Below are 18,295 nucleotides of genomic sequence, written 5' to 3'. Positions count from 1 at the left end.
TGTTTGGCTTTGCACATGTTCAGACAATCAGGAAAATGAATGAACCTATGAACCGACGAGGACGTTAAGATCGTCCGGGGAGGCCCTGCTCTCGGTCCCGCCTGCGTCGCAGGTGCGGCTGGCGGGGACGAGAGACAGGGCCTTCTCGGTGGTGGCCTCTCGGTTATGGAATGCCCTACCCGTAGACATCAGGCAGGCCCCTTCGTTGCTGGAGTTCCGGAGGAGGGTCAAGACGTGGCTCTATGAACAGGCGTTCGGTCAACAAGGCAACTGAACTCATGAAGACGGTATAAATGAACAAAGGAATGGTAGAAGGATTATGAGAACGGAATCTGATTTTACTGAGGCGTTGATGACCACGTTGTTTTGTCTTGTATTGTCTGTCGTGTATGTTGTGTTTTAACCTAATTGTTATTGTTATATAAATTGCATTGTAAACCGCATTGAGTCGCCGATTTAGGCTGAAAAATGCGGTATAAAAATAAAGCAAATAAATAAATAAATAAATAAATAAAATAGCTACAGAGTGCTTATGATTCCCTAATAAATTGGTTACCCTGAACTCTGTGCTTCCCTGCCTTTCCTTGCTGTAATGTATCTTTCCCACCATCATGTACCTCTCCTGGAGTCCCCGGTGGCGCAGTGGGTTAAAGCCCTGTGCCGGCAGGACTGAAGACCGACAGGTTCAAATCCGGGGAGAGGCGGATGAGCTCCCTCTATCATCTCCAGCTCCTCATGCGAGGACATGAGATAAGCCTCCCACAAGGATGATAAAAACATCAAATCATCTGGGTGTCCCCTGGGCAACATCCTTGCAGACGGCCAATTCTCTCACAACAGGAGCGACTTGCAATTTCTCAGGTCGCTCCTGACATGACAATAAATAAATAAATTAAATTGGCCCTCTTGATTAGCATTGAATAGCCTTGCACATCTTCAAAGCCTAGCAGGGGGATTCCAGACAAGACTCAATCAGGACCAGATAACATTTCCCAACAAAGGATCCCCCAGGCAGCAACCAGCCAGGCTTTGCAGCTGCAAGGGCATTCAATGCTAACCAAACTGGCCAACTGCAACATTCACACTTTTCTCAAGCCGAAAAGAGTTCTTTCTCTGTAATATATATATATATATATATATATATATATATATATATATATTCCTTGTAGTATGAACAAGGAATGGCTAAGACTATGAAAACGGCTGAAGAATTGAACAGAAAGACATAGTTTTATAATTTTGATGGTTTTTATTGCCTATTTTAAAAGCTGATGGAGAGCCCGTAGTTTTCAAAAGAGCTTGATCAACGGATGTTACTGATCAATAAAATCCATTAATCACAAATTGAAATGCAGCATTGGTCGCTCATTAAAATTCATGATCTGTCCAAGCCCAAACTCTACAAGAAAAGATTTATCTATTTTCATAACTGTATCTAACACAGTAGTGCAGTGGGTTAAAGCGCTGAGCTGCTAAACTTGTTGACCAAAAGGTCACAGGTTCGAATCTGGGAAGCGGCGTGAGTTTCCGCTGTCAGCCCCAGCTTCTGCCAACCTAGCAGCTCAAAAACATGCAAATGTCAGTAGATCAATTGGTACCGCAGTCATGCCAGCCACACGACTTTGGAGGTGTCTACAGACAACGGCGGCTCTTTAGCTTAGAAATGGAGATGAGCACCAACCACCAGTGTCGGATACGACCGGACTTAATGTCAGGGGGAAACTTTTACCTTTAGTATATCTAACATACAATTAGTAAACATAAATATCAAAAGGTAAGTACATTATCTGAGTTACGTTCATAACAGAGCCCCAAACATCAAAATAAGTTAGGCAAACTACAATGTTTTGGGATTTCTTCCCCACTTACACTAGCATCCTTGGAAAACTACAACTCCCATTATTCTATAGAATTGAGCCCAGAGGCTCAAAGAGACCCACTGATAATCCTATCAAGCCTGTTTGCCATTCAGACAAAGTACCCCATGACCCTTCATGACATCCGACTTGCTACTCCTGGATGTATTTACTAGCTACATACCTTCTTAGGTAGGTATGCAAAGCTAATGCTCAGCATTGCGGCAGGAGTAGAGCCAGCCACAGAGCTGATTCCCCAGTGAGAGCTGTTCAGCAGTGGAACTCTCTGCCCCGGAGTGTGATGGAGGCTCCTTCTTTGGAGGCTTTTAAGCAGAGGCTGGATGGCTTTGAATGTGATTTTCCTGCTACTTGGCAGGGGGTTGGATTGGATGGCCCACGAGGTCTTCCAACTCTATGAGTCTATGCTCTGGACATGTGAGGGAGATAAAAGTGTCAACCCCATTCCAACATCTCCCCTCACTTGATGCTAGCATTAAGTGCACTGTTCCCAATCTTTGCATGTTCACTGAGTGCAATTAGCATACTGTGTCAAACCAATGTGCTGAACATGTAAAGGTTAGATATGGGATGGAAAGGGTTGAAAGCCAGGCTGGCATATGAGGGCAAACCAGGGTGCATGCAAACTTACCAATCTCATACTAATGTCGCCTTACACATTCTGATTGAATTTCTAAGTATGTTTACAGCAGTCCAGGAGACAGACAGACGTCTCCATTTGCTATGCTACAATATGCAATCTCAGGCTGGTTCTATACTGATCATATAAAGTCATTTGAACTGCATTACAGTTCCATCTACATTGTATGGTCAGTGTGTAGATCCATATAATGCAGTTGTCTAACGGAGGTGTCTCCTCTGGATATCTTTAAGCAGAGGCTGGATGACCATCTGTCGGGAGTGGTTTGATTGTGTATTCCTGCATGGCAGCGTGGGGTTGGACTAGATGGCCCTTGGGGGTCTCTTCCAACTCTAGGATTCTGTGATTCTTGTCTTTTCACAAAAATCCACAAACAAAACAGAAAAAATGCTTAAGCGCAGTCTCAGGAATCCAGTGTTCCTACAAAAAGGGAGTAGATCCAATAGACTTTAAGTTTGCCCATTTTCATGGGCAGCTGCAATAAATATCCCTCATTTAGAAAAAGAAAATGACTATGTGTTAAGATGTACATTTATATTTAGCTAATAATCATAACCTCTTCAGTAAGGTCACTGAAATTTGCTCTTTCATTATTGCTTGTGCTCATATATATGCAGATTGCAATTGATTATTAGCTTTGCTAATGAGCTTGCTTAGAACAATGTAATCATCAGCTATTTGTGCGCATTCTTCTAAATTATAGTCCAAAAATGCCATTTCATCTTCTTTTTTCCTATCCTAGATTCTAAATTTAGAAGAGAAACATGAAATCATTCATCTTTCAACGGGATGTCACACGTTTCCAAACTTCCCTACTCTGGCAAGAACAAAAATTCGGATTGTGCTATTTTAGCCCATGAGACTATATAATTGTACATTTCTGTGACCAACACTTTACATTTCTCTCCTAAATTGAATTCTATGTCTTTTTTCAATATATCAGTGGAGGGTAAGTGTCCATGAATTTATATTTCTTAGATACTCTGCTACCACTCTGTTGGTTCTTATTGCGATTATACAATGTTTCTTTTGGGATCACCAATAATATACACTTGAAGCATTGTCGTCAGGTGGGATAATTTATACCCTTAAGTTGTCAGGACTGATGACAGACAGGTCAGCGGTTCAAATCTGGGGAGAGTGGGTTGAGCTCCCTCTGTCAGCTCCAGCTCCCCATGCAGAGACATGAGAAAAGCCTCCCACAAAGATGGTAAAACATCAAAAAACATCAGGGCTTCCCCTGGGCAACATCCTTGCAGACGGTCAATTATCTCACACCAGAAGCAACTTGCAGTTTCTCAAGTCACTCCTGACACATAAAAAAAGTTCTAATACGTAGATGCACCCAAGAATGGGGTGGGTTAAGCTCTGCAAAGCATGAGCAAACATACCATTTTGTCTTTCCTCGGCTGAATGAGTCTTTCTGAGCAGATATGACAAATTATGCATAAATTAACCTTTCTGACCCAAGTAATTGGCAATTCTAAATGTGTCTCTTTTGAAACCTTTACAGCATGTAATTGCTGGAGAGGGCTTGTTTGGAATTGAGATGGAAGATTTTCCACTCGAAAGATAACCCCAGTGCAAACCGCGTACATGGCTGGAGATAAGCAATAAGTTCTCTTCACAATAATATATTAATTTATGCAGTTTGTGAACACTTTGGATGTATCACTGTCTGCATGATAAATTATCTACAAATATTTAAATGAAAAAACACATTTGATGTCTTTTCCTGGATAGTCCTAATTTTTAAAATATTCTTAATGACAGTGGCCCAACCTGTACTGCCATAAAATGCAATTCAACAGCATTGTGTGAATCTACACTGCCATATAATTAATTAAATACTGCTAAACTTCATTGTATGCCAGTGTAGGCAGGCCTTCGTCAGCAGGTTAGTCAGGGTTGTTCAAGAAAAATTCTGGACTCATATATAGCCTCTTATTATGATGTCTCCCAATGTTCGAACAGCATTCATGGCAATACTTTCAAAACATAAATATTTTTACCTATTTTATTTTCCTCCTTATAGTATTTTTAATGAGTTCATGGAAAATAAGAAGGTGGAAGTAGTTTAAAACAGAAGGTTTGGTCATCCCTGCCACCAGCTTGACATAAAACTTCCTTGGAAGTATTGAGGCTTTCCACTTCTTATTATTTTGAATATAGCTGAATATTTATTTTAGCTTAATACAGTATATTTTATTTATTTATATCATGCTTTATCTCTCCATATGGAGACTCAAAACGTTTCACGATCAAAAACATTACAATTTAAAATATAAAAATATACAAAAATAAAACAGTATATCATTATATATTATCAGTAGTAATTATATTTAATATATTAAAGGTAAAAGTTTCCCCTTGACATTAAGTCTAGTTGAGTCTGACTTTGGGAGGTGGTGCTCATCTCCATTTCTAAGCCGAAGAGCCGGCGTTGTCTGTAGACACCTCCAAGATCATGCGGCCAGCATGACTGCATGGAGAGCTTTTATCTTCCTGACGGAGTGGTATGTATTGATCTATTCACATTTGCATGTTTTCAAACTGCTAGGTTGGTAGAAGCTGGGCCTAACAATGGGAGCTCACCCTGCTCCCTGTATTCAAACTGCCAACCTTTCATTCAGCAAGTTCCGCAGCTTTAACCTGCTACACCACCGAGGCTCCATTTAATATATTAGTATTACTATATTGCAATATTATTATTTGGGCACTACAATTGAAGAGAGATATTAACAGGCTGGAATGTGTTCAGAAGAGAGCGACTAAAATGTTCAAGGGTCTGGAGAACAAGACCTATGAGGAGCAGTTTAAAGAGCTGTGCATATTTAGCCTGAAGAAGAGAAGGCTGGGAGGAGACATGATGAGGGCCATGAATAAATATGTGAGAGGAAGTCACAGGGAGGACGGAGCAAGCTTGTTTTCTGCTGCCTTGGAGTCTAGGACATGGAACAATGGCTTCAAACTGCAAGAAAGAAAATTCCACCTGAACATTAGGAAGAACTTCCTGACTGTGAGAGCTGTTCAGCAGTTGAACTCGCTGCCCTGGAGTGTGGTGGAGGCTCCTTCTCTGGAGGCTTTTAAGCAGAGGCTGGATGGCCATCTGTCGGGGGTGCTTTGAATGCAATTTTCCTGCTTCTTGGCAGAATGGGGTTGGACTGGATGGCCCATGAGGTCTCTACCAACTCTTTGATTCTATTGTATTATTATATTTTATTATTTATTTATTTATTTGGGGTTCTTTTACCCCGCCCTTCTCACCCCGAAGGGGACTCAGGGCGGCTTACAAAGGCAAAGGCACAATTTGATGCCTGCATCATAAAACAATCATACACAAAATTACATCAATTCACAGTTAATAACAATTCATGCATTATAACCATAAAATCAATAAAATCAATAAAAACCAATACAAACCCAATTTCTCCTCTTACATGGTCAGCGTTCGCTAACTCATAGATCTAGTTTTACGTTCCACTTCATCAGTCCTGTTGGTCCTTACTTGCCTGATTATCTGATTTAATTGCCAGCGTGCCCAAAGGCCTGGTCCCATAACCACGTCTTCACCCTCCTCCTGAAGGCGAGGAGGGATGGTGATGCCCTGATTTCCCCCGGGAGTGAGTTCCACAGGTGAGGGGCCACCACTGAGAAAGCCCTGCTCCTCGTCCCCACCAGCCTCACTTGTGACAGTGGTGGGGTCGAGAGCAGGGCCTCCCCAGATGATCTCAGACTCCGGGGTGGGACGTAGAGGGAGATACGTTCGGACAGATACACTGGACCGGAACCGTACAGGGTTTTGTAGGTCAAAACCAGCACCTTGAATTGTGCTCGGAACTGAATCGGCAGCCAGTGGAGCTGGCACAGCAGGGGAGTGGTATGCTCCCTGTATGTCGCTCCGGTGAGCAATCTGGCTGCCGCTCGCTGGACTAGTTGAAGTTTCTGAACAGTCTTCAAGGGCAACCCCACGTAGAGCGCGTTGCAGTAGTCTATTCGGGATGTAACAAGATGTAATTTAGTAATATTAAATTGTATTACATTATATTATTAATATTATATGTAAGTATAACATATTATATAATTATATATTACTATATTGTACCACAGCACTATACTCCAATATTATTATTAATAATACATGTAAATCAAATAGTATATATTATATGGTATTATATGAGTATACCACAATATATAATATACCAGCATGTTTTGCTATTAGTGGGTTGTTGTAGGTTTTTTTGGGCTATATGGCCATGTTCTAGAGGCATTTTCTCCTGACATTTCGCCTTCATCTATGGCAAGCATCCTCAGAGGTAGTGAGGTCTGTTGGAACTGGGGAAAAGGGTTTATATATCTGTGGAATGACCAGGTTGGGACAAAGAACTCTTGTCTGCTGGAGCTAGGTGTGAATGTTGCAATTGACCACCTTGATTAGCATTTGATTGCCTGGCAGTGCCTGGAGCAATCTTGTGTTGAGGGGTGATTAGATGTCCCTGATTGTTTTCCCTCTGCTGTTTTGCTGTTTTAATTTTAGAGCGCGCATTGAGCCTTCTTGTCCCATTCAGCTTCCCGTAGCCTTCTACAGCAAATAGGAAATGCTGTTCTCATCATCAGGCAGGGCTATAAATAGTCAGGCAAGGATAGAGATGAACTCTCGTCGATTGAATCTCGCGAGAGTTGTAGGATAGTCCCGCCTTCTCCCTTTCGCTCTCGTGCTACCTCCTGGTTGCTTGGCAACGGTGACGGGCGTGCCCGGTGACGCGTTACGCCGGGGCGCCGGCGGGGTTGAGGGCAAATTGAAGATGGCGGCAGCGGCGTTGCCGTTGAAAGGCCTTTTGCGAGTGGGAGCAGGACGGCTCTCGGGGCTCCCACGGCGGGGGTTTCACCGCTCTGTGCCGGCCGCCGTTCAGGTAGGGGCGCCCCCGAGGGAGAGAGAGTCCGAAAGGGAAACGGGGCGTGGAAAAGGAGTTGCTTGGAGTTAGAGGTCGGCCAGAGGGTGCATCTACGCTAGGCATGGGCAAACTTGGGCCCTCCGGGTGTTTTGGACTTCAACTAGGAATGGTGGGAGTTGGAGTCCAAAACACCCGGAGGGCCCAAGTTTGCCCATGCCTGGTGTTGAGTTCCCTTCCTATTGAGATAAAATGTCACTCTATACAGGTCAATTATTATTATTATTATTATTATTATTTTATTTCTTGCCAGCCTCTCTTCATGACTCGAGGCGGGTTACAAAACAATTCAAATACACAAGCACAGCAAAAACACTACAAGTTACACACACTAAAACGTACCTCCATAAAAGTTACATACCAAAATGTATCTCTGCAAAATATATATTGTGATGGCATGCCGGGGGTTGAAGGAAAACTATATGTCCGTCTATTCCCCAGTGGTTATCGGAATCTATGAATCTATATAAATAAAAATGTAATGTTCGTTTGTGGGATAACTCAAAAACCACTGGATGAATTGACACCAAATTTGGAAACAATTATAATTTTATTATTATTATTATTATTATTATTATTAACTTTATTTGTACCCCGCTAGCATCTCCCGAAGGACTCGATGCGGCTTACAAAGGCCAAGGCCTCAAAACACAACATAACAATACAACACCTAAAGCAAATTAAAAACAGTTCAAGCAATATTAAACAACAAGCAATAAACAATACATCAAGACACTATAAAACTGGGCCGGCCCAGAGTAATGGGTACAGGATTAAAAGTGCCGATGTGACAGGTGATATGTAAGGCTTATAGGGCAAGTGCAGTGTGCGGCAATCTTAGTTCTAATAAAGTGCTTCTGGGACTTGTTATTGGAGATTCCTATTCTGGAAAGGCACATCGGAACAGCCAGGTCTTCAAGTTCTTTCTAAAGACTGCCAATGTAAGGGCCTGTCTAAGATCTTTTGGGAGGGTCTTCCAGAGTCGGGGGGCCACCACAGAAAAGGCCCTGTATCGCGTCCGCACCAAACGCGCCTGCAACGCAGGCGGAATCGCGAGCAGGGCCTCACCGGATGAACGAAGTGAGCACATGGGTTCATAAACGGAGATGCGGTCACGGAGGTAGGGTGGTCCCAAACCGTTTAGGGTTTGTAGGTAAGCACTTATCAGGCCAACGAGTGACCATCACTCATAAAAACACTAAAAAACACATTGGAAGAGACTTAAAAAGACAAAAAAATACATTAATAATAATAATAAACTTTATACCCTGCTACCATCTCCCCAAAGGGGACTCGCCAAGCTCAATGATTCATTACAGCAACATAAAATATAAACAACAATATAACATCACAGTTAAAATAAATAAACCAATTAAGTAAATAAGCAGTACAAAATAGCATAATGGAAAATCAAACACAGTGGGTGGGCCAAAAGCACAACAAAATGGTAAAACTCTAGATGAGATAGCAATGAAAAGGTACATTTGTGGAGGAGGAGTTCGTGGGGACTGAACTTATGCGCAAAAACACACACATATACAAACACACGTATATACACAAATATATAGACACACATATAGACACACAAAGCACATATACACAGACTGGGCCACAGCAACACGTGGCAGGGGATGGCTAATAATAATAATAATAATAATAATAATAATAATAATAATCTTTATTTATACCCCACCACCATCTCCCCAACGGGGACTCGGGGCGGCTTACATGAGGCCAAGCCCAACAATGCAATACAATAAAATAAAATAAGATCATAAAGGCATAAAACAACAACATAATAAAATACATAAAACATGAGAATACAGTAAACAATATAAAATACAATAAAAGTCATTCACAATCCCAGTGACATTAAGCAAGCCACTTGTACAGGATAAAATACTAAAAACTCAGGGTGAGATAGGAATGGGGCAGATTATTTGTGAGGGAGGGAACATACCCTCTGATGTACTTTAGTTCTTTAAAATAAAGACTCTTGAGACAGGATTAAAGTTAACCAAATAAGTTTACTGGAAACAAAGCCAAAGTTAATTTCAATGTATTGTCGAAGGCTTTCATGGCCGGAATCACTGGGTTGTTGTAGGTTTTTTCGGGCTATATGGCCATGGTCTAGAGGCATTCTCTCCTGACGTTTCGCCTGCATCTATGGCAAGCATCCTCAGAGGTAGTGAGGTCTGTTGGAACTAGAAAAAAGGGTTTATATATCTGTGGAATGACCAGGGTGAGACAAAGGACTCTTGTCTGTTGGAGCTAGGTGTGAATGTTTCAACTGACCACCTTGATTAGCATATAATGGTCTGACAGTGCCTAGAGCAAACTTTTGTTGAGAGGTAATTAGATGTCCTTGTTTGTTTCCTCTCTGTTGTTGTGCTGTTGTAATTTTAGAGTTTTTAAATACTGGTAGCCAGATTTTGTTCATTTTCATGGTTTCCTCATTTCTGTTGAAATTGTCCACATGCTTGTGGATTTCAATAGCTTCTCTGTGTAGTCTGACATGGTGGTTGTGAGAGTGGTCCACCATTTCTGTGTTCTCAGATAATATGCTGTGTCCAGTTTGCTTCATCAGGTTCTCTGCTATGGCTGACTTCTCTGGTTGAAGTAGTCTGCAGTGCCTTTCATGCTCCTTGATTCGTGTTTGGGCAATGCCGCGTTTGGTGGTCCCTATGTAGACTTGTCCACAGCTGCATGGTACACGGTAGACTCCTGTAGAAGTGAGAGGATCGCTCTTGTTCTTTGCTGAACATAGCATTTGTTGGATTTTCTTGGTGGGTCTGTGTTTCCTCATCAGCTTCCCTATGCGGTCAGTGGTTCCCTTGATGTATGGCAAGAACACTTTTCCTCTGGGTGGATCTTCGTCTTTATTCTCGTGGCTTGTTCTCAGTCTTGCAGTTCTTCTGATGTCTGAGGTGGAGTATCCATTGGCCTGTAGAGCCCAGTTGAGGTGGTTCAGTTCATCTTGGAGGAGGTGGGGTTCGCAGATTCTTTTTGCACGGTCTGCCAAGGCTTTAATGGTGCTTCTTTTTTGACTTGGGTGATGGTTGGAGTTTTTATGTAGATATCTATCTGTGTGTATTCACGGTGTTGGCAACAATTCACTGCCTTCGCTAAAAAACAGTATAAAACATCACATTTGACCTGGTAAAATATTAAACATTATTAAAGGCATCACAGAAAATAGCATCACATATCCGTCAAAGACATAGCCAGTAAACAGTCCTGTCATTTTGTCATATAGCTGAAAGAACAGATTTTTCAGGACAGTTTAGCAACCTGAAAAACACAGCTGTTTGGAAATAAAAGGATGAAAGGTAAATTAATAATGTTCATATTCTGGTCACTTATATCATGGTATATATAACGGGTTTGTGTTTTAATCCCCTGTTATCCCTTTTGCTGACAGTTTGACAAAAGGAAAATGTGTCTTCTCCAAACATGGGCAGCATTTGACCAGGCTTTTGGACTTCAGAGAGCTCAAATCTTATTTAAAATGGCTTACTAAAAATAAGTTTTCTATTATTATATGTACTGTGCAAAAATGGTATGTGCTGGATTAATGGTACGTTACAGAAATGCTATATTTGGAGCAAGAAATACAGTTATGATTTATCCATATACTCAGTAATAAATTTGGCCTTTTGTAGAGCATTCCTCCTAGAGAAGGGAGAATACCCACAAAAATGTGGCAAGTGAAGTATTCAGTTGTTGTTTATTTGTTCAGTCGCTTCTTACTCTTTGTGACCTCATGGACCAGCCCACACCAGAGCTCCCTGTCGGCCGTGGCCACCCCCAGCTCCTTCAAGGTCAAGCCAGTCACTTAAAGGATACCATTCATCCATCTTGCCCTTGGTCGGCCCCTCTTCCTTTTCCCTTCCATTTTCCCCAGCATCACTGTCTTCTCCAAGCTTTTCTGTCTTTTCATGATGTGGCCAAAGTACTTCATCGTTGCCTCTAATATCCTTCCCTCCAGTGAGCAGCCGGGTATTCTTTCCTGGAGTATGGACTGGTTTGATTTTCTTGCAGTCCAAGGCACTCCCAGAATTTTCCTCCCAGCACCACATTTCAAAGGTGTCTATCTTCCTCAACTCAGCCTTCCTTATGATGATGTTGATTTTCACCTCTGTTAGATGTAGCCCACATAGCCAATGGGAAGACTGCCCAAAGTTTCAGGTCAGCAACATCTGGAAGGCCACACTCATTCAACCCTGCACTGATCCTTCATACTCCTTTGGTGGTGGGATTGGCACAAATTATTCACTTTTTCCATTAGACGTTCCCAAGTCAACTGCCTTTTAAAATATCTTCCTAGAACGAGTAGGATTATAGTAAAGTAAATGATTTGTGTTCTTGTTTTAAAAATTTCTATCAACTATAGGTGACTGTCCGGGATGCTTTGAACCAGGCTTTGGATGAGGAGATAGAAAGGGATGAAAAGGTTTTCCTGTTGGGGGAGGAAGTTGCTCAGTATGATGGTGCATACAAGGTAAGATGCTCAGTGCAGTATTTTGAAGGGCATCCTTCTTATCATTGCTATTATTTTAGTCATTTATATCCTGGCTTTTTTTCAGTAATGGAATTTGAAACCATTTTCGAATTACTAAATCCAGACTAAAAACATACAAAAAGACCAGCAAAAGGTGTATGTTGTTTCAAACAATTAAACAATCTACAGAGTGATACCTATTTTAAAAAATATATAATAGAATATTTAACAGTAGTTTAATTCTCCCTACAGATTAGCAGAGGACTTTGGAAGAAATATGGTGATAAGAGAATCATAGATACTCCTATATCAGAGGTATGAAATCAGAATATGTTTACTTTTTCATTTAAAAAAATATTTAACCTAAAAAAATTACATCTGAATAGTTACACTAGTGTTTTTGAAATGAGAGTTTCAGTATTTATTACATTTTCCTCCTTTCTTCCTAGATGGGGTTTACTGGGATTGCTGTCGGAGCTGCCATGGTATGTGCCTTCTAAGTATGTTTTTGCATATATAATGTTTTAAATGTGAATGCTATCAATTAAATTTTAAAAACCATGAGTAAGAATTGATAATATTCCACTATTTATAAACATAACAGCATCTGTGTATATGCGGCTTAGAAAGAACAGGCATGATGGATTCTTACTCCAAGAAGCATGAATTGAAGAAACAGAGGGACAGATTAGAGATAGAATGTGTAGTTATTTCACAATATTGACTGGCTTTCTTTGTGTTAACAGGCTGGCTTGAGACCTGTTTGTGAATTCATGACGTTCAACTTCTCCATGCAAGCTATTGATCACATTATAAACTCAGCAGCCAAAACTTACTACATGTCTGCTGGTTTGGTGCCTGTCCCCATTGTCTTCCGGGGTCCGAATGGAGCATCAGCCGGGGTCGCAGCCCAGCATTCCCAGTGTTTTGCCGCTTGGTACGGACACTGCCCTGGACTGAAAGTAGTCAGCCCGTGGAGTGCAGAAGACGCAAAGGGTCTCCTTAAATCCTCAATCCGGGATGATAATCCAGGTGAACAGAGCAAGGAAAACTGGCCCCTTCCACACAGCTGTATAAAATCCCACCTTATCTGCTTTGAACTGGATTATATGGCAGTGTGGACTCAGATAACTCACTTCAAAGCAGATATTGTGGATTATCTGCCTTGATATTCTGGGTTATATGGCTGTGTGGAAGGGCCCCATTTGTGTACTTGTGGTGGCTTTTTGGGTTGTATTTGCATTGTATTTACTGTAGTCATTGGTATTTCAAATACAAAGTGTACTTATCCCACTAGACAAGTGCTGAGTGTCCCAGACGTGGCTGAAAAGTTGAAATGATATTCAGTATTCCCATTCCCCTGTAGAAGGAGGGACAAACTTTTGATTCTTCATGGAGAGACTAGATTAAGTGGGCTATTTTTCGGTTGTATTCAATTTTCTCACCTCCTGTGGTTCATGGACTCAACTTTGTATGTGTTCTTGAAATTGTTTTAGGCTTACATTGCCAATTTTTGTTTCTTTCTTTAGAGACTATTAAATGCTGAAAGTAGTCTATAAATGCAGGAAATGAACAAAATTATCTATATGGCAACTCTTCTAAATCGTTAATTATAACAAGCGGAACAATTGTAAGTTGAGGTGGTATTAGAGAGCGGCAGTCCACTTTGTAGGCACTGTCCCAGGCACTATAATTCATCTCCCAGATAAGGTAGGGATATAAGTGAAGTGAAAAAGCTGTTATTACTACCTGGCAGAAATGAGATCTAAACAGTCTTGCAAGTAGTTCCATGATTGTAAGGGCATTTGTGAAATAGTTCTGCAGTCAGAAACGTCTTGTGTTGTCTATTTTGTAAATTCAAGTGTTAAATTTAGGTGTGAGCTGCTTACATAAGTCGAAGCCATTCTTTGGATCCCTGCCAAGTTATAATTACACAAGTTTAATAAATATTCCAAAATTACATAAAAATCTTAGCATGCATTTTTGTGGATTTAGTCACAATTATGGTATTTAGAGAATTGCAGACAGGAAGGGACTTGGCAGTTATTGGAGTACAGCCAGGAAGTAGAGGACTGAGTGAAGTAATGATAAGGTGTTAGCTACTGTCTAGTGTTCTTTTTTTGTTTTGTTTTGTTTTGCTTTGACCTACCAAACCTTATGTTTGCAACTGTTCATGCAGTTAGTTCATGCCTTTATCAGTTTACCTTTGATACAAATGAATGAGCAAATTTATTAGCTGAAGCAAATGAATTAATAATTCACAAAACACCTGATTTCCACCTGAATGTTGCAAATCTATCTTCTGGGGTTTCAAAATCCGTACACATCTAATGCATTTGATATACCCCAAATCTAATCTGTACGAGCCATTATTGCCTAATAATGCTTCATCAGATAATGAGCAGAGGCTTGTCTGGGTCTATCTCAGTCTTCTCCAACCGGTTGACCTCCTGTGCTGAATTAAACATGGCATATTGGCTGGAGGTAATAGGAGCTATAGTCTAATGTTTGGCAAGTATGGGGTTTGGGAAGATTGATTTGGCTTCACAAAACCACAGCTAGGAATATGGGACCTTTTCTTATGGAGTGTTCTAAGAGTCTTCATCTGCAAATTCAATTCATTTGACTTGTATTAGACAACTAGCACCAGCCGGGTCAAATCTATGTTTTTAATTGTCTTTGTAGTTGTAATGTTGGAAAACGAGTTAATGTATGGAGTGCCCTTTGAACTGTCTGAGGAAGCCACATCAAAGGACTTCCTTGTTCCCATTGGAAAGGCTAAGATAGAAAGGCCAGGTAAGTAAAAACAATTCTTCGTGCTGAAGTAGTCCAGTATTTCACTGTTTACATGATCAGCTGGAGAAACTGTCCACGCATACTCCCTTTTTGTATAAAAATATGTCACAAAAGAATTGTGATTCTCTGAATATAATTAATTCTGTAGATCTCAGGTATTGTGTCCTTCCTTGATGTGTACTTATAATGTCCTAATAATTTTGTTTGAAGTGAATTATTCTTTATGAAAGTGTGTTCTACTCTATTCACAAACAATTTTTAGTTCTTATCACCAACCAAAGGGCAGTCTTTAAATTTGATGTCTGTTCCTTTTGCTATCCTGTGATCAAATTGACTTTTGGAGACGTTACCATATTTGAGGGGTGTATGCCATGAGTTTCCTTTGCAACCTCTGTCTCATACACCCGTTTTGACTACGAACATAAACAACCAAAGAAACTATTCAGTCAGCCTCCCACATCCGCTGGAATTAGGGGTACAGAACCCCCTTGAAAGTTGAAAAAATCCAAATTAAAGAAAAACTTTTTTTTAACCTGAGAGAACACCTCTCTAGGAATCTCTAGATTCTCACTGTTATATGGTCAAAGAATTTCTAGGTTCTCCAGTGCAACTCTCAGCTTCCAGTAGAAGTTGATCATAGAGTGTCCCAGATGACTGTATATGCTGTATATTTACCAATAAAGGCTAAAAATAGCAAACCAAAAATCTTAAGAGAAATGGAACATAACACACCATTAGGGGCACATTTAGTAAATGAGACAACTTTACATAAATTGTTGCAGCTGCAGATTCTAGGGATAATGGATTTTTAAAAGAGGCACGCAAATTGTTAAGTGAAAAAATAGCAGCTGATTTACACATGCTCACCCTTTATTGTTGGCTAGTTTATGAAAAGGTCTTTGCTATGCTGCAGTATAACTGTAAAGAGATTTCTGCTATTGCTCTGATTTTCCAAAAGAGATAGATTTTCCATGAGGTAAATACATGTACAGATCTTCAGTTTGACCCTTTTGTCTATGATGAAGAGATTTTACCAGTTAAAAGGAACCTAAATGTCCGAAAGACTGTACATTCAGTGGGCAATGTAAAAAACTCGATTCTATTGAATGCAATGGCATTATTAGACACGCCTATTAATAAAGTTGTTAGTACTGTTTAGGGAATGATCGGTGCATTTTAATGTTTTAAGTTTTTCAAAAAGATTAAAGATGGTAACTGCTAGGTACTACTGTTGGTAATATGGGGAAGATGCCTTCTAAATGGTGCAGCAGTTCTCATCAGTCTCTGTGTTTCAGGAACCCACATTACTTTAGTGTCTCATTCGCGACCTGTGGGCCACTGTCTGGAAGCAGCTGCAGTCCTTGCCAAAGATGGAGTGGAGTGCGAGGTGTGTGTTGTTTCAGATCTTCCAATCTTTAGGAAGCAGTTTGAGTTTCATTGCATGATCCATCAATGGGAAGGGAATGCTAGAGCAAAGCTTCTTAAACTTTTTCTACATGCGATGCCTTTTCGCCTGATAAATTTTTACAGGTTATATAGGTATGTAAAATGAAAATCAAACAATTACAGAGACTAAATCAACATATGCAAGGCTCGCTAAACAGGCTGCTTTTCCTTTTTAGGGAGTCTAGTTGAAGCATTTTCTGCAGTCGACTGTAAATGCAGCACATTGTTGCAAACAGATTTGTATAAATGGATGGCATTCAGAAATCATTTACAGCTTCCAAATTTCTTGTGAACCCAACACTGAGCAAAGGGGACTCCTTTTGGGGACAGGACCCACAGTTTAAGAAGCAGTGCCCTGGAGTGCCAAAGTGAAATCGTCTTGCCTGTGTATGTAGTGCTAGTTCTCCTTTAATTGTTCAGCTAATGGAACATCAGTGCCACTGTCTGAGGTGGTAGGGATTGTATCTGAGACTTTGCATTGGAAGTAGGTGATGTGCCGCTCAGATACACACCATTTGATAAAATATTTCTTAAAGTGCTTCCCCAAAATTATCTTTCACATAAAAATAGCTGGTTGAGTGCCATTTCTATATAGGAACTCATTTTTGCCTCACCAAGAAAGAATACTTTTTTAAAATTATGGGAAAACCTATCATCAGTCTTTTTTCTCTTTTCAATGATTGCATTACAACATGCAGATTTAATAGACCTGTTGATTTAATACATAATTGAGGCGCTATTAAGCAGATGGCGACTTTGCTTTAAGTCTTACTACTGGACATGATCTGAATAGTAATCAAATCTCTTCCACAGGTGATAAACCTCCGCAGCATTAGGCCAATGGATATTGAAACTATTGAAGCCAGCGTTATGAAGACAAATAATCTTGTGACAGTGGAAGGTGGTTGGCCCCAATTTGGAGTGGGAGCAGAAATCTGTGCCAGGATTATGGAAGGTATGTTGTATTTGCAGTTTTAAAAATCAGTATGCTGCATATCTCTTTTAACTTGTGTTTATCATGTGAAGGAAGCATAAGGTTTTCCATATATTGTTCCCAGCAGCCCAAAAGTGAAGAATGCTGGGAGTTATGGTCCAACATCTAGAAGACCATGCAATTCCCAATCCTCTCCAGTAGGCATTCAGCTGTCTAGATTGAACCATGCAAAGCTGATTCAGACATTGAGGGAGAGGGAGCACTCTGTATACCCAACTTCTTTATCTTGAGATGAGTTGTGCTGTCTTCTTCTGCTTCCAGGTCCTGCTTTCAACCACTTGGATGCCCCTGTCGTCCGTGTCACAGGGGCAGACGTTCCTATGCCTTATGCAAAAATTTTGGAAGATAACTGCATACCTCAAGTAAAGGACATAATATTAGCGGTGAAGAAAACACTAAATGTCTAGTTCTTCTATGTATTTGAGTGTGGTGGATTCTTCAACTATATGTCTTTAAAAGTATTTATGGAATGTATTTACAAGCCTTTGTATACGGAGCTGCACCTTGTATAGCACATGAAGAGGATGGCAATGTGGAAGGAAGTGGGTTGTAGGTTTTTCGGACTGTATGACCATGTTCTAGAAGCATTCTCTCCTGACGTTTCACCTGCATCTATGGCAGGCATCCTCAGAGGTTGTGAGAGGCGAAACGTCAGGGGAGAATGCTTCTAGAACATAGTCATACAGCCTGAAAAACCTATAACCCAGTGATTCCTGCCATGAAAGCCTTTGACAGTACATGGAAGGAAGTGATCTGTTACAGGACATACTGTTTTTTCATCCTTTCAATAAGGAAACAAACAGGCTTAAATCTAAAACTATAATATTCAGTAGCTAAATAACTCATTGTAAGAAGTTTTGTTTCTCATTGTACATGAGCAGGCTTCCTTTGATTTGCAGTCTATCAAGACTCAGCTTGCGCTTTCTTTGTAACTTATCATGTTTGAAATAAAAAAATTAACAAAAAGATTGAGTATATTTATCCAGGTGGAAGTGAGATCTAAAATCAAAACAGGCTATTCAAAACAATTTAGGAGAAAGTACTCTTAAATTTTCTTCCATGACTTACACAATAACTCACCAGCTATTGGCA

At 40.5% G+C, this 18,295-nt stretch overlaps 1 protein-coding gene across 1 annotated transcript; it reads left to right on the top strand.

Annotated features, from left to right (window-relative positions):
• Positions 1-7,264: 7,264 nt before the first annotated feature.
• Positions 7,265-18,169, top strand: PDHB (pyruvate dehydrogenase E1 subunit beta). Its single transcript, XM_060766473.2, has 9 exons — positions 7,265-7,427; positions 11,860-11,967; positions 12,220-12,282; positions 12,417-12,452; positions 12,714-12,999; positions 14,653-14,763; positions 16,059-16,150; positions 17,023-17,164; positions 17,465-18,169. Exons 1-9 carry the CDS (start codon positions 7,320-7,322, stop codon positions 17,608-17,610), a joined length of 1,092 nt encoding a protein of 363 aa, XP_060622456.2. The 5' UTR covers positions 7,265-7,319; the 3' UTR covers positions 17,611-18,169.
• The last annotated feature ends 126 nt before the right edge of the window (positions 18,170-18,295 follow it).

The sequence above is a fragment of the Anolis sagrei genome, chromosome 2 (genome assembly GCF_037176765.1).
Source record: "Anolis sagrei isolate rAnoSag1 chromosome 2, rAnoSag1.mat, whole genome shotgun sequence".
Taxonomy (NCBI): Eukaryota; Metazoa; Chordata; class Lepidosauria; order Squamata; family Dactyloidae; genus Anolis; species Anolis sagrei.
This window is presented reverse-complemented; position numbering and strand designations above follow the sequence as displayed.

Coding starts and splice junctions, on each gene's coding strand:
- PDHB (XM_060766473.2), top strand. CDS start 7,320: ATGGCGGCAGCGGCGTTGCCGTTGAAAGGCCTTTTGCGAGTGGGAGCA. Junction 11,968..12,219: donor AGTATGATGGTGCATACAAG/GTAAGATGCTCA, acceptor TTCTCCCTACAG/ATTAGCAGAGGACTTTGGAA. Junction 13,000..14,652: donor AATCCGGGATGATAATCCAG/GTGAACAGAGCA, acceptor TTGTCTTTGTAG/TTGTAATGTTGGAAAACGAG.